The sequence below is a fragment of the Pipra filicauda genome, unplaced genomic scaffold (assembly GCF_003945595.2).
Source record: "Pipra filicauda isolate LSUMZ 115617 unplaced genomic scaffold, ASM394559v2 scaffold16_size7369187_pilon, whole genome shotgun sequence".
Classification (NCBI taxonomy): Eukaryota; Metazoa; Chordata; class Aves; order Passeriformes; family Pipridae; genus Pipra; species Pipra filicauda.
In genome coordinates this window covers 5,785,822-5,802,520 of record NW_024104207.1, presented here as the reverse complement: position 1 = coordinate 5,802,520, position 16,699 = coordinate 5,785,822, and the positions used below count along the sequence as shown (strand labels likewise).

The 16,699-nt window shown below is 36.5% G+C and overlaps 1 protein-coding gene across 1 annotated transcript in view; it reads left to right on the top strand.

Annotated features, from left to right (window-relative positions):
- The window catches only part of ARID4B (AT-rich interaction domain 4B), a 90,177-nt gene that overhangs the window by 51,554 nt on the left and 21,924 nt on the right, over positions 1–16,699 (top strand). The window contains exons 12-17 of the mRNA XM_039379566.1: positions 494–639; positions 4,562–4,634; positions 5,799–5,893; positions 7,012–7,109; positions 7,322–7,589; positions 8,579–8,751. Of these exons, the coding sequence (XP_039235500.1) occupies positions 494–639; positions 4,562–4,634; positions 5,799–5,893; positions 7,012–7,109; positions 7,322–7,589; positions 8,579–8,751 (853 nt within the window). The remainder of the gene's footprint in view (positions 1–493; positions 640–4,561; positions 4,635–5,798; positions 5,894–7,011; positions 7,110–7,321; positions 7,590–8,578; positions 8,752–16,699) is intronic.

The following is a 16,699-nucleotide window of genomic DNA, read 5'->3' as shown; positions in this document are numbered from 1 at the left end:
ACCCCTCATAGTTGCAAGTAAGTTGCCTTTATGGACTGTCAAGAATTTGTAATTGTGAATTAATTTGAAAGTTTAAGTTTTGTGATGAAACTCTTAGAATTAGCTTTGGCTTGTTTAATCCTCCTTGTCCTCCCTGTTTGATATATATAAACTGCTATGTAAACCTGTTGGATAGGGATTTTCTCAATTAAATTTTCATACATGTCCTGTGCAGAAGATCCTTATTTGTCTATAGACACTAACATGGTAATAATACCAGTAATAGCTCTGAATGACTTGATGTGCAGAGAGCACTAGGCCAGTTTAGCTGGGTAAGACAAGTAAGGATGGACAACAGGGAGTGGTTGTTGAGGTTCTTTGAATTTGGGGGTGGAATTGTTAATTAGCAGTCTTTCCTTCTTCTCCCCTTCCCCACTGACTACTGTTTCCTTATTAAAATATGTGGTCAAGCTGATACTTCCTGCAGTGTTAACAAGTGCTGGTCCTTTTACAGCTTTTGACCAAGCCCTTGAATTCCGTAAAAACAGAACTGTTCCTAGTAACTGGAAAACAGAATTGAAAGAAGACAGCTCCAGCAGTGAAGCTGAAGAAGAGGAAGAGGATGAAAAAGAAAAAGAGGATAACAGCAGTGAGGAAGAGGCAAGTGAAGTTAAAGGGCACAGACAGACAGCTGATAAAAATTAGCAAGGCTGTAATATTTAAGTAAGCCTTTTTAACATTAGGGAACATTTAAGATGTTAACATAGGCATTGTTGAGTACCTCTCTCTTATCCTGGTCTACTGAAGAATTGCTTCACTGCAAGCTATCTTTCTGGCTACCCTGATGTAAAGAAGCAAAAGAGCTTTCAATCAAGGCATTAGCCCATGCACTCCACTTCTACTTTCTGCTCTTTTTGGGTTCTGTAAGTAAGAAGTCCTACCTCATGCTTGGTTTTCTAATTATTTGTTATTTCCTCCCAGCCTCCTATCCAGAAAAAAAGTGGCTGAGAGGCTGAAAGAGAGGCTTTTGAATGTTTTAATTCCTCTGTCTTCTTGTGGTACTCAGAATCTCTATGTGCCCATAATCACTTGTTCTCTAATTTGTTAAGCAAGGGCCAGTAATGCAGGAGACTTTGTATCCCATTGACAGTGGAATTGTAAAGGAGAAACTGAACTGGTTTAAATGATGTTAGAGTCCTTCTCTCAATACATCCTCCCTGGAGATTGAGGCTCTGGCATACCAGAAGATGGTATTCCATCTTTTACTCATTCATTTCTTCAAGATTTATTGGGAGACTGCAAAGGTGTGAAGTTATGATTTTGCCACTTATGAAATTACCATGCTGGTAATTTCATTCTGCCTCTTCTTTAAACTCAGAGTAGATTATTCAGCCCTGACCAAAAGTTATAAAACCCAGTTTGAAAGGGACTGTGCTTTGCATAGTATTTTGAGAAGCAAGTAGTTCTTCCTTGGGCTCAGTACAGTTCCTGAACTTTTAGAGCAGGTTCACGTTCAGCTATGGCCATGATGAATGTAGATAGGTTGGTACCTATGCAGGGTAACACATGATCTTTATGTAGTTACCATTCCCTCTCTACCTTTAGGTGAAAAATATGGAGCCATTAGCTACAGCATTTGTAAATATTTGACCTTGTACCCTTTGTATACTCTCTCTTAAGGAGCTTGAGCTCTTCTTAGTTGCATGTGATGTTGTTTGAGCTAGTCTTTCCATGTGCTAGACATAAAGATTTCATCTCGGGCCAATATTTTGATATTTACTGTGACATCTCTTGTGATAATTTCTTTTCCAGTATCCGGTGATTTCAGTCACCTGTCGGACTAGGAGGCTTCTAAAAAACAAAATTTTTTTTTTCTTTTTTTCCCCTTCTGTTTTTCTTCTCTCTTCAGTGGTCAGTGGCATGTGTGCCTTCTTTCCACTCATCTTTGTGCAATTTCTGCAGACTTCTCTCTTTATTTTTGTTTGTACCTGTGACTTCCTGGTTATCAAGCAGCATCTCTTCTCAAACCTGTGGGCCTGCTCTTGGGACTTTGTTACTCACCTGCAGGTTGTTCTAGTGCTTTCCAGGACCTGAAACATTCTCATTGGTGGCTCTCAGGCCATCCATGTGGTCCTACTGTCTATGAACCAGAGCAAAACAATACAAAAAACCCAAGCTTTTACATATGTCACCACAGGCTTTAAATATAGATACTCCTATCTTACATATGTAAGAGATCTATAGGATTCTGTGTGAGCATATGTCTCACGTATCTGTAGAGATTCTTCCATCCTATTTAGATAGGAATTGACATGAAAATCCTCTGTACTTCTCTCATTAGAAGAGGAGTTGCATTTTTTTTTTCAAATGAAAGAGACTGGAAAATGTCCTTCCTTTCCTTTATGAAATCTGATGGTAGATAAAAGAGTTGGCAAAGACCCTCTTTTCTAGTGCTGGCCTATAATACTGTGCAAATTTTGTGTTTCAAAAAGCATGTTGCTGTTTTACTGGATTTCATTATCCTACATAAAAACCACTTTCTTTTACCTTTTTTAACATAGACAGATACATTAGAGACTGCAGAGTGACCTGCTAGAACTCTGGTTGTCTAACTTGAAAATAAGTAAATATGAGAGAATGTGACATGCCTGCTTTGAACCATTATCGAGGAAACCTTCTTGTCTAACTTCTTGATTAAGGCATTCTGTATATGTTCAGAGATTAACAGATATTATTGGTAGGGTAGAATACATACTGATTCTGTAGACATTCTGAGAAAGTGTAAATCCTTTTCAGAGGCATGCAGGATCTTAAGCTTTTCCCCTTAGCACACTTTCTCAGAAAGTTGCTGTATTCTCTATTGGGAAAATTAATGAATATTATTCACTTGCTGTGGATTTTTTATAGTGAGAAAGGAGTGTCAGCCTCTTCATCACCTTTATCTCAGTTCCCCCTATATTTAGAAAGCATACATTCCTTCTACAAAACTTCATTGGGTTTCCTGCAGGTTTTGTTCAGTGACAGCCCACACTCCTCTCCTAAATGCTCTGTGGGACTATTTTCTTATGGCGAGTTTTTTTCTTGTTGTTAAGGAATATGGGTAACCCAAATAGCTGCTCATGATCTCTTTTCCATGATCCAGCAGATGCTGGTAAAAGTCCTTTCCGAGTACCTGCTGTTAAAACAAATGAAAATGATACAGTTTTGGTGTTAGATTCCACTCGTGTAATTTGTTCTTTATGGCCTGTGGAATGTGAATGTTCTTGTGTTGATAATTATACCTAAAGGACAACTGTTTCAGCATATTGTGAATACTGGTTCTTAATTTTTTGCCTGTTTGCTCTGATTTGTCATCCAAGTGCATTGAAGAGAAAGTATAGGATAAGGAAAAATCCTTACTCCCTTACTATGACTATTAGTCGTAACGTTTCTTGACCTTATTTTCAGCCATCCGTCTCTTTATTAAATAGCTTCAGTAGATGTCTGGGGTTTGTTTTTGTTTGTGTGTGTATGTTTTTCCCAATTCTGTTTAGTAATGATATTCTGTTTCTGCTGACTTCTCAACTGTCTTGGTATTACTTTAAAGGCAATGTCTTTTGTCCCTTTGCTTCAGGGTAGGTGAAGCTTTAATATTTAGTACAAGGAGACTGTTGAAGAATGGAAATGATAAACACGGAATGAAAATACACTAAGGAAAAATAATTTATTTCAGGTTGCTGAATAACTAGTTATTTTTAGAAACATTACAGGTAGTATTAAAAATTAATCAACTCGTATTTGGCGTATTGTTTTGAAGTAGCTCAGTCATCAGAATTCCCTAAGAATTTGATTATATTAATATCATATTGCTGCAGCTAGTGGCAAGTCCCGTTTCCTAAGGAAATTATGAGGTGTTATAAAATAAGCCATAGTGCTTTGTTTTTAAACTCCACTGTTGATTAATCTAAGTAAATCTAATACAAAGTTTTATTAGTGCAATGAACTGAACTTCCAAAATATCCATTGTTACTTCAGTTCTGCATTGATCCTGCTCACCGTGTGTTCAGTTGGTGCCCGATGGCAGTATGCATGCAGTGCCATTGCCTGAGGTTTGCCAGCACAGTGGATTAGAACTCCTAAGAAAGTGAAAGCACCGTTTTCTCTTTCACTTTGTCTCTGAAAGTGTCTAGTCTATCCAGGAATCAAGGAGTCACTTAACTGCAGTTAATAGAGCTGAGGTTTCTGATACAATCTCTTGATCATTCACAGTGCTGTCTCCCAGACTCTCTGCATAAATGGACAAAATTGAGAACGCATCTTGATTTGTGGTATCACTTATGATACTTCAGTGATCAATCAAAAATCCAATTTCAATGTGTGTTTACAGTCAGTGTTTTATATATTTTGAAACACTGTTTGTAGTTTATAAAATGTACTTTCACCTGGCATAGCACTGAGAACATGTGTCTCTTTGTATAATAATACTGTTGCTGACCACAGTAAAACAAACATCTGAACCTAAATTATCACTGCAATACATTTCTTAATAATGACCTGTAACTCAAAATGGTGATAATTTTCTTGTCTGCATTGCTTTAAACAGGAGGAAATAGAGCCATTTCCTGAAGAACGAGAGAACTTTCTTCAGCAATTGTACAAGTTCATGGAAGACAGAGGTAGGCGTTTTAATTAGCAATACTTTAAAAATTGAATCTGTAAACTAGTAGTGCTTTACAGTAGTTTTGGAAAGAGGGAGACTGTATTCATCCCTTCTGACTTCCCCAAGATTTAGAAGATGAGGCTGTCACTTGATTCATTTCCTGAAATACAGTCCCTTATTTTTGCTTTCACAAAAACATGAATGAGAATATCCACATATATCCTGTTATATTTTACACATCCTATTGTATTTTCTGCTGTGTACTTATAGTTTGTATAATCAAACATTTAATCTCCTCAATCATATTAGTTTATATGCTCAGTTTAATAAATTTAAAATACTTAAATAAAATAAAATTTATTGACACCCCCCTCCGCTTTTCAGATCATGGAAAAAAGCATTTACTTTGTACTAATTTTCTTTTGGAAATCCCGATCACTTAAATGCATGAACATCATCTGTAAAGTAGATTGAAACGCTTTTAAAAGCCAGTGCCATTCGCTATATTAAATCTTTATCAGGTATTTAGACGCTGCAAGAAAAGTATAGAGTCTGTTGGCAGAGGTGAGGGTGTTTGTATTTAAATTACTTATATAACTGGTTAAAGTAGCATCTTTTTTTAATGCCATGTGAAGATGAATTGAGGAATGGTTCACAAAAGATGATGAAGTTCTAGCTACTGCTAGTACAGTAGCATAGGAGGTGTCAGCTCTTTGGAGCATTGTGGAATTGTTCCTGGGGAGGGTTGGGTTTTTTGTTTGTTTGTTGTTGGTGGTGTTTGTTTTGTTTGGGGTGTTTGATGTTTGTTTGTTTTTGTTTTGTTTTGTGGTATGTTTGTTTTGTTGCAGTGAAAGGACTGTGCTGGTGTTTTTAGATGTAGATGTTTCGGTGGGTGAAATAAAAATAATACAGGTAGCAAGAAAAGTTGTATCATTTCTGCGTGTTCAGTAATATATGGAAGAATGCATAAATATGTATTAAGTAACATAACCCATTTTCTCTGTAGTTCAGTAATTAAAACTCTTTGAGTTTTAGTTTCATGAAGAGAGAGTACCAGATACGTGAGGTGGGGTTTACAATACTCTATTTAATAGTGTAGTATTGCATATGATGTGGATTTCAAGTTATTCTGAAAAAAAAAAGTTCTTCAAAACACCATAATAACTGTCTTTGTTCCCAGGCACTCCTATTAACAAGCGACCTGTATTAGGATATAGAAATTTGAATCTCTTCAAATTATTCAGACTAGTACACAAGCTTGGAGGATTTGATAATGTGAGTATTAGTATGATGAGTATTTCAAAGCCATAAAATCTGAGGATGGTATTTATTATCGTGAAGTAATTAATTGTTTATTATTCTGGGAAGTAGTGATAGAGAAGAACACAGGAGCTCCTCTTAGACAGAAGCTTCAGTTGTATGAAAGTTGAGTACTGTGTCTATGTAAGACACCCTGTAGCTCTGTAAAAACTATACTTTAACATGAATGAGAAACTAGTTGTAGTCTAAATAAATTACATCTACTCAGCATTTTTAATTATTGCTGCATAAAATCAGCCAGTATGTGTGTTTTTGTGATACCTTTATCTGACAAATAGTTCCTGATATGTTACCTCAAAGTGAAAGGAGTCACTGCTCAATAAAATCTCAAAGACAAATAATTTAGTTTAAGGTCTGTTGTGAGACCCTTTCTGTTTATTCTGGGCAGTATATAGAAGAATGTTCTGATTGGGATTGGTCTCGGAGGAGTAATTGAAACATATGGAATTCATGGCCAAGCAGATTCTGTTAGTGCTTTGAACTGCTTCCCATAAATTTAGCCTGTCAGTTGAGGAGGTATGTTTGTGCAGTGACACCTTTCTGATATACAAGAGAGGATGTAGTATTTGAGTATTGCAGTACATCTGCTCTACCTTCACGGATGGCTAGAAATGAGCATATCACACTGTCATGGAACTTTGTCACGGAAGGGTGTATTAAGGATGTAATGAAAGACTGGTAGCCACTGTTTTGGTGCAGTACTGGCAGGGATAAGTATTGTTAACACTTTGAATTTTTTTTCTTTCCAATTTAATTAAAATTCTAGCCGTGATAGTTAAGAATTACTTTAAACATAAAACAAAAGTGATGTACTGATTTTTCTGATCTTTATATTTTCTTTGTTTTATTGCCACCTGGAGAGGAAAGCCTGCTGTGGCTTATTGCAATGCTAAATTGCTTAAAGTAATTACTTAGACTACAGCTTGCATTACAGTGAAATACTGTGTGATAAATAGTAATTTTATAGATCGAAGGAAATTACTTATGTTTATTTTCCAAAGTTATAAACTTTGTTGCCTTAGTCTTGTGTCAGTGAGTTAATTCAAAAACAATTACTTCATTTTCTTTAACAGATTGAAAGTGGAGCAGTGTGGAAGCAAGTTTATCAAGATCTTGGAATCCCTGTATTGAATTCAGCTGCAGGATATAATGTTAAATGTGCATACAGAAAGTAAGTAGTAAAGCTATGAAGTTTGTGCTAAAAACAGCAGTAGAATGAACTGAAGCGATCCTGTGCTAGTGATAATATACATAAAGTCCATAACTTTTTGGTTATAATGCAGTTTTTTAGGTGTTAAACATATAGTTCATGTTTAGCCTCTCTAGATAACATGTTCCTTCTTGAATAAAACTTGCTTATCACAGGCAGTTTTTCTCTTTTAGATATCTCTATGGTTTTGAAGAGTATTGTACATCAGCTAACATCGAATTTCAAATGGCATTGCCAGAGAAAGTGACGAACAAGCCTTGTAAAGACTGTGAAAAAGAAAAAGAGTTGAAGATGCGTGAAGAACCAGAGCAGGATGCAAAAGATACAAAAGTGGACAAGGATGAGCGCAAGCAGGAGGAAGCAGCAGTAGTACAACAGGAAGAAAAAAAGTTAGCTGAGAATGATAATGAAAGTAAAGAAAACGATAAGCCCTCTGTTCTGGTAATATATTCTAAAGTTCATGTTATGTCTTGCTTATAAAGTCAGCTGGTGTGTAGTCACCATGACTTACTGTAAAGATTGAAATCTCTGTAATGGATTTAAAATAAGACAAAAACTTGCTGTAAACCTAATTCCGAACAACACATTTGAGCTATATTTATCCCTAGGTGTCTGCTTTAGGGTGATCATGGTGTCTGACTTGTTAGGAAGCAGCTCTAACGTTCCACTTGTTTGGGGAACTCCCACATTAAGTGGAGACTAATTAGTGTGCGGCTTTATCTTTATATGGATAGTGCACACTCACAACTAACCTACAGTGCTGATACTTTTATTGTGCATTTAGCTATGCTTTTAAGTCCTCCTAAATTTTGATTTTAACTCAGTGTTCCAGTGAAACAAGTGAAGCTGTACGAAGACCTGGGCCATACGATGTACGCATGGTCTAATGTAGTTCAGTGGTCCAGAGAGACTAATCTTTATAGCTTTTCAAAATCCAGTGTTGACTTAATGGCTTTAGCAAAGGAAGTTCAGGGCAATAAACTGATGTGCTGCACTGTACAGGCCTAGCAGTTGCTGTGGAACCGGTGTAGCTCCCCAAGTCAGTGTGCAACACAATTGTAATGCTTCTGCATAGAAGTGGCAGCCAGCTGTATGCTGGTATTCTCCGGGGTGAATTCCAGATGGACCAGTACTGATATCTCTGCAGCCCAAGTGAAAACATACTTTCTGGAGTGTTTCTCTTGGGGATTGCTTTACGGTCCAGGTCTAAGAGCTGCATGCCTGTATCATTGTGACTGGCTGCAACTTTGAAGTTTGTTAGATTTAGCTTAAGATTTTCAGAAGGAAAAACAGCAGAGGTGCTGTAATTTTAGGCCAAGTCCCAGACTCCAGGGGTTCTTTTGCTCTTACAGCTTCAGTGTGTTTTGTCTGCCTTTTCTTAAATCTTTTGTTTTCACCTTATGAGTTAACTAAAGGTTTTATTATCCTAGGGAAACAAAAAAAATTTGCCAGATTCTGTGTATACTCAGCCTGATCAAGAAAAGGACTTAAATGTAATCAAAACTGAAGATGAAACCAAACTGGAAGATAAAGAGGAGGAGAAGATTAAAGAAATTGAAAATCCCACAGTAAATGCAGATGCTGAAGAAAAAGAAAAATTGGGGTAAGTTACACTGTTTCTAATCTGATACGACATCTGATATGTATTCATTAAATTTTATTCTTGTAATTTGAACTTCAAATCAGACATGCTGTTGTTAATCAGACTCGTGTCTTCCAGAGCGTTTGTAACTTTATCGTGGTTAAACCCACTGAAGTTCATGGATCTATTTTTTTTAAAAAAAAAGGCAGTATAAGTTTTAAAGAGTTCAGGCTGAGTGAGGAAAGAACATATAAAGCTTAGGTGACTGTGATTTAAGACAAAAATATTGCAGTCATTGCCAGTAGTATTTTTCTACTTAATTTTTGTTCAAGTATATCACAAACTTGTGGTTTCCATCTTTTGCTTTTGGAGAGTGGTAACACGAGAGAAGATGAAAGTACCTTGCATTACTCAGTTAGCAGCTTTGCCATTGAGTAGGCATGATATACTGTGTGGAGTCTGTTTTGTGAAGTCCTTCACACAGGTGTTTTGAAAGTAGGAGACTGAAATAACAGGGATGCTCAGGACCATCATATCAATTAATGTGTGTAAGCAATCTCTCATTTCCTTTATGGAATAGCAGGTTTTCCTGTTTCAACGCAGGAAAACCCCACAAGTGATTTTCAGCAGCCACATACACACAAAAAAATACAAACTGAATATAGTCCTCGTTAATCCGCAGTGTGTTAACAATTTATATTCTTGCAATTAGAGCCCTCATACAGTATGATATCAGGTGGTAAGAACACAAAAATTGCCTTTGGAGGTCAGATCGAAGATCTCTTTTAATAGGATATTTGACTTCAAGAAAAAACACTAAGAGATGCTTTAAGTGAAAAGCTGTTACAAGAGGGAAAGCATATAATGACACCTCCTTATACTTTCACAGCAATCTGTGTTTCAGGGATGTGTTGGTTTTTGTTGAGTTTTTTTTTAATACTTAATACCAGATGTTTCCTGACCACTAATTCCCTTGTTCATTCTAGCAATTTGTTGTTTAGTAGATCAGCTGTCTTAATCTTCTGTCTTAATATCATTAACTCTTAGTGCTTTTTCTGGACCATTAAAAGTTGTGGCAGAATGTTTTAGTTCAGTATATTGATTTCTGATTGATTGGTAATAGTTCTTTTTTATTTTATTAAGGGTTTTGATTTTCATAACCGATTCTGGAATGATCCTTTTGTAAAATATTTTTATCTTCCTGAATATTTTCAGTGAGATTCCGTTGGCAATATCTGTAACTCAGAAATGCAGAATACAGAAAAATCAAATTTACCCGAACTCAGCTACAGAGCCTTTTCTCTTATGGGTGTGATTTCATTTGTGCTGTGTAAACTTTTCTTTCTTAAAGACTAATTGCTGGACCTTGTTGTGTTTGCAATTTTTAAGGTGAACTTGGTAAATTGGTACCGTAGCAGGTTTGCGAGATTTTCATCATTATTAAAGACTGATTTTACAGTGCTGCTTTCAAAATATTGAGCTAAATAGATGGAAAACTTTGCACTGATTACAGAATAGCAGCTTTTAAAGTTCCCTAAATTGTGTGTTTGTATGTGTGTATGTCTCTGATGTTAATTTATGATTATTTATATACTTGGAAAGTCCAGTGGCTTAGTCCTTACCATGCTACTGTAGTAAATGGTATATAAAAGTTTAGAAGCTGCATTTACTTTTCAGTACTCCTTTATTTTTTGGTGGGGTTTTTTGTTTGGGTTTTTTTGGTTTTTTTTTTTGTTTGTTTGTTTGTTTGTTTTTTAGTTCAGTGGGTTTTTTTTATCCTGATTCATGTCAAATTACCTTATTTTGACATCAAAAAATGTTATGAGTTTTCCTAGTTTTTTATTTATGAAAACAATGAAAATCTCTAGCAAACACTATTTCCTCTTAATTTTTCCTGGTTCACCTGATGGTAATTTGAATTCTTTTCCCTCTGCTCCTTTTTACTCATCCAGTGAAAAACTCTTTTAACTATTCTTTTGCTATTATGAAAAATGAAAGATTGTAACGAGTTGGTTAGAATAGAAAGCGTAACTCAGAAAAGAGATGTAGGTGGTGATGTGGTCATTGCTGGGAGGTATGTTATGTCTCAAGGAATAATTTAAATTACAATACTGAAACGTTTATAGGAGTTAATTGTAGGTGTTTTTTAAGAAGCAGTACTGCACAAGTGCTGTTAGCATGATTACTCTTCCCTTCTTCCCTCAGAGATTGTTAGGAAATACAAAATGCACTTGTATCAGCTTTAAAAAGCTTTTAAAAGTGTCACCGTCATCCTAAATGCTAAACAATGTTTTTAGCATTTATACCATGATGTTGTAAAGGAATTTTATGGGGCATTATATTAGACACTGTGCTCTCCTGTACCCAACTTTATATATTAGAAGTAACAAAGGTTTTACAGAGGGGGAAATGCTGTGGTTGGAGTTCTTTGTTGAAGTGAAATGCAAAATGAAAATAGGTATTTTTGTAGGTAGAAAACTAGTAACACACACCAATACCCAAACATAATCAAAACAGATCAATGTGGACTGAAATTTTGTTGGTGTATTTAAAATATGTTCCTGGAACTTTTTTTGTTATGGACCATCTGTCTTTCACAGTCCTTACCAACTAGCCAAGCAAATGAAATCTGATGTTATATAAGGCAAACCTGTAGAGTTTGCTGTTTACATTTATGTCTGTAGTACCTTGGACATCCTCACGTAGCTTATTTGTCCATAGACACAAGAAACTTCGAGGAAAGAAAAACTTCTGGGTTTCTTCTTGATGACTTTCTTTTGGGAGGACTGGATGTAATGCCCAGCTTCCAGATCTCAGGAAATACTACTGGAAGCTAGAGTTGTTTATAGGTTTTGTTTCTCTGTGCAATCCCTTGTGTCTCAACCCTTTGAGATTGCTACCAGTTGAATCCTATGGTCCCTTCTGCACAGACTTTACAATATGATGAAGAGGAGGAAAGGCTGAACTTTCTCTTCCTTTCTCCCTCAGAGTGCCTGTTTCTGGTCTGCTTGTGTATCTGTGAACACTGAGAATAGAGTTTCAAAGACAGCTTGCCCTTTATTCTATACATGCTTTTCTTATTTGCATTTTGTTTTGGTTTTTTCTGTGGCTAGTGTAAGATAGCTGTGCTAGATAAAGATTGTGCAACTTCTAGTCATTAAAAAAGTTTTAAAAAAAGGCCAGTAATGTGTTACTTTTCATGAGTCTTTGTAAATCCATCTTTTTGCATAACATACAAAAAAGGACTCATACTTGGCCAGTGAATAAACACAAAAGTTGAAAATCCTCCATCTTTATTCAGAACTTCTGAAGTTCCTGCTAGCTTCATGTTGTGGAAGCAAAGGTCTTCAAATGTGACATTGCATAGTTGGTGCACTTTTTCCTTTGTAGCATCTAATATTAATTGTTAACTATTTAGACACTTGACTCAGTCAACAAATTGAGAACTGAGAGTTTTTTCTACATTATGAACAATGTAGTGTTGTGTTTGAATGTGTTCCAAAGAGATTGAGTCCAGGAGCCTAGTGGAGTTTTTAGAAGGTGTGGCTTTTTTAGTACAAACTTATAAAATAAAAGCTAGGTTTTTAAAAATTTCGTAGTAGGTAAATATGAGAACTGAAGTGTAGGTTAATTGCTATCTAACCAATATTAGTGAGAAAATTTTTTTCCCAGATGATTAATTCAGCTCCAAGTTTTCATTTGTTGGATTTGGGTTTGAAGTTTTTATTGAAATTTTGTTTCATTGTCTTTGTGTTTTGTTTTGTTTTTAACACTTTGCTCTGAAGCACCTATGACAGACCGTTGTCAAGAACTTTATACTGAACTGAAAGATTAAATGCTGACAATCTGGCTAATTTTTGCTTTTGAACAAAAATTTACATCAGACTTATATGTTGTCAGACGTAGTACTTGGATTTTTGAGGTGACCGGATAAAATTCTTTGACGTAATCTCAGTTACAGTACATAAAGATTGCAAGAAGCTTTCTTGTGTTTTCCTTCTTTTGGCTGAGGTTCTGCCTTAACCCTAATACCAGAAGGGGCTGCCATCTCTGGATGGCTCTGGATGCTCTTTCTCACCAGACTGTCATTTTCAGTACTCACAAATAGTTCTTCCTTGGTCTTAGGAAACTTTTTGAATTCATTTATTTTTTCTTGAAAACTGTCTGCTTTTTTATATCCTCTAAGGGATGCATGAACAAACATTCTTTAGAAACCTAAACACTTCTGTTTGTCTCATGCTAATGGTATAAGTCTTCATGGTGTGGTTTTGTGGGAATTGGTACTGTCATATTTTGATAGTATCGAAAGGTGAAAATGATAAATTTCTTTGGTTTAGAGTCTTGAACAGAGTTCAACCATTCATTCACATGCAAGGGAAAAATCTTAATCTTAGAGCTGTTTATATGCATCTTTACGTGCACTAATAGCATTTCCCCTCCTATAAACAGTAGGAGGGAGCTAGGAGTAATAAAAGCAGTAATTGAGAACTAAGTAAAGATGGGCATTGTTTCACATGAAGGATTTTACTAAGGTTTATTACCCTTGTAGGTTAAGGGGACTACCTGCTGTGCCTGTGCTGGTGATGGCTTCTGTTTGTACAAGAGTTAAATTTTCTGGAAACACTTACTGGGGATTTTTTGAAAGCAATTTACAATGGGATTATGTAATCGTCAGAAGCTCCATTTCACATATGGGAGATAACAGATTGTTAGAGGCACTGTTTTCTTCAGTTCCTTATCTGTTTAAATGACAGAGCTTTATGGTGGTGAATCTGAACCAGTAGCAAAAAGGTTAAAATGTTTTGGAGTGAAGGAGATTCCATACAGAAGGCATATTTTACAGCTTCTGGATTAGTTGGGAACTATTTACTGAGATAGTTCCAGTGTGATTTAGGTTCATGTGGAACTGGGAGAAGGGAGAGCAATGTGTCATGTTCATTGCATGTATGGTGTGAACATCTGCTCAGAATTTTAGATTATTGGTGTGTATGCAAAAAAAAAAAAGCCTATAAACCCCATACTTAGTTTCATTTATAGGAACATATTTCTATGCTTTTACATGTGATGTGTGTTCTATTTATGTATTTCAGCTGTCTTTGTATTAGGAAGTTTTTGTATAGTTATGTTTTCAGAAACAGTCTAATTGTTTTCTTTTTCTTAATATAGAATACACACTGATAACAAACATATGTAGTGATTGCTTTTGAGGCAGCAATAAGCTGCAAATGATGCAGTGCTGAAGTGTAGAGTGGCAGTGTAAATGTACCAGTCCTGCGTGTTGAATGGAAGGGAGGCATCTGATATGGAAAAAGTGGTTCTGCCATGGTGTTTTACATAGCTTAAGGTCACTATGAAGCCTGTTTACCATGGTAGCTGTCACTGAGACTTATGTGAGTGGACGAGTCCTTAAACATTGATCAGATACTAGATGTTTCCAAGCTGAATGTGAACCAGTGCTGTAAAAATAGAAAGGGCTGTACTCTTCAGCCAGACTTTGGAACCATCCATTATCCTTTTGAGGAATGTTTCAAAATACTTAGCTGAATGATAAGAAGCAATAACATGAAGTCCTTTCATCTGTCTTCTCCACAGCAGCAGAGGAATACGCTGGTTACTGAGTACATGCTTGCATTGCTCAAGTGTACTGTACTACACTCAGATGTGATTCAAATCAAGTTAGTACCTCTCCCCTTCCCTCAAGACAAGGGACCGTAACTGCACTTATTCAGTTTTTTTGTGTGTGTAGGCAGAAGTCCTCGGAGCTTTTATTTTCAGACTTCCTTTGTAGCTTCAGAGGTGGCAACTACATACCATGCAACCATGCTCACTTCCCCCGTCACCCCAGTGCATCCAAAACAGAGCAGTGTACTAGCTACTAAGGGAAAATGAACTCTATCCCAGCCAAAACCAGGACAAGAGGGAAGACAAATACTGATGAATTTTTGGGTGTTTTGTTATTTTGTGTAATTAAAGATGAGATTCTGTTGTCATGGCATAAGACATGTCTTAATGACTTCTGTGCCTTAAACTTAGCATCACCTTAATACATCTAGGACTGAGAATGTGAGAGTATGGAAGAGACAGAACATCTTTCAGCTCTGTATTATGTGAAGTAGAGGTTAAATTATGCTCTAGGATGAGAAAAAGGAAAAAAATAAGAGGGAAACAAAAATAGAAGCTAATTGCTAAAGTTGAAGTGTCAATTACACTAGAGTTTATTTCTGCTAGTGGTTCAATTAACTGTAATGACTTAATTGAACCAATAATTGAAATAATCTTGCTTCCTCAAGTTTTAGAATAACCCCTGAAAAAAACATATTCTTGCATATGCTATCTCACCTGCTGTGTGTGCCAGTTTGGTGTGTCAAGGAAAGTGTGTTGGAGTAGGGTTAGGTTTGCTGCAAGACGGGGATCCTGGGAGGCAGATGTAATGTTCCAAATCGCACCCTGTCTCATGGATTTCACCGGGCTTTGTGACAGCTCTGTGTTTAGCGCCAGAGAAAGTGGGTTGAAAGAAGTTTGCATGATACTGCAGTTTCTTTAGTGGTGTAATAGCATGCACTGTTTCATCTATTAACAGCGTCTGTTTGTTGATGCACTTAGTGGTGGGATTGTTGGTGCTAAATCTTTATATTGACTGAGGATTACCTGCCGTCTCTGTGGTTTTAGCATTTTAGTGATTTCACTGTGTCCTTTGGAACTAATGATAAGCAGAATTTAGCAAATCTAAACATTTTAATAGTTTTATTAACAAATACTTTTGCATTTTAATTCATTAATTTCCTGCTTCTGAAGGTTTATGTTCCCAATCTTTGTGAGATGGAGTGGGGATATTGTTTTTAGTCTGTGGTTATAATTTGAAGTGCCTTTGAGTCCTGATAAGCTTTCTGATGATACTTTGGATTCTGGAACACAGTTACACTTGTGTTACTGTGTCTCCTGTAGAGTGTGCATGCACATGTGCTGCTTCCTTGTTTCATCAACTGCTGCTTAGGTTATTAAAATTGTTGCAGCTTTGTGGTAAATATTGCTTGGTGCTGGTTGTAAGTTGAAAATTATTGTTTGCTGCCAAGAGGCTCGTTGGTTGTTTTTGGTTTTTGTTTTTTTTTTTTCTTGTTTTTTTTAAATTATTATTATTATTGTTTGTTTGTTTGTTTGTTTGGGGGGGTTTCCCTTTTTCCCCATGCCCTCCCTGGGGTTTTGACTAAAGAGCATTACAGGAAATCCATGGACTAATGAGGTTCTTACTGTGCATGCTGGATGGCTACAATCACAATTTTCTCTTACAAACCTCTGTTTCATGGCAGTCATGGCTTCTCCTTCATCTGCACTGCCAGGTTTGAGCTATTTATGGCCTTCTTAGACAATATCTTTTCTTCCCTGCAAAAAAAAATTCCCTGTTCTTGGATTTTGAGTTGGGATTTTGGTTGTTGTTGTTTTTTGGGTTGTTTGGGGTTTTTTTGTTTCAGGAGCTATATGAGTGCGTCATTTTTTTCTGCTCCGAAATTATGAATGTTCTTACAATATCCAGGTTATGATTGCTGACCAAGTCATTCCTCAGAACACTTTCTAATTGCAGCCATCTCCACTTCCATTTTGCTTTTGCTTCCTGACATGCCCTCCACCTATGTACAGCCTGCTGTTTGCATCTATTTGACCATCCAAGTTATTCAACGTCACAATGAGGCTTCCATCTCTTCCAGATGGTACCAATTTCTGGTATTGTCATGGAGTCTTTGTAGGATATCTTTTGGGACACCCAAGAAACCTACAGGGTCATTAAGATGAGAGCGACTGCAAATTTGTCCAGCTTCCGAAGAGCCACTGGCACCGTAATTGCCAGTGTTTGGAAAATCCTGCCTCCCTCATAGGCATGCTTTTCTTTGCAGACAGAATTCAAGGATTGTGCCCCTAGTTCTTGGAGAAAAAAGAATTGGCAAATGTGGTTCATTGCAGTTTGGAAAAGTCT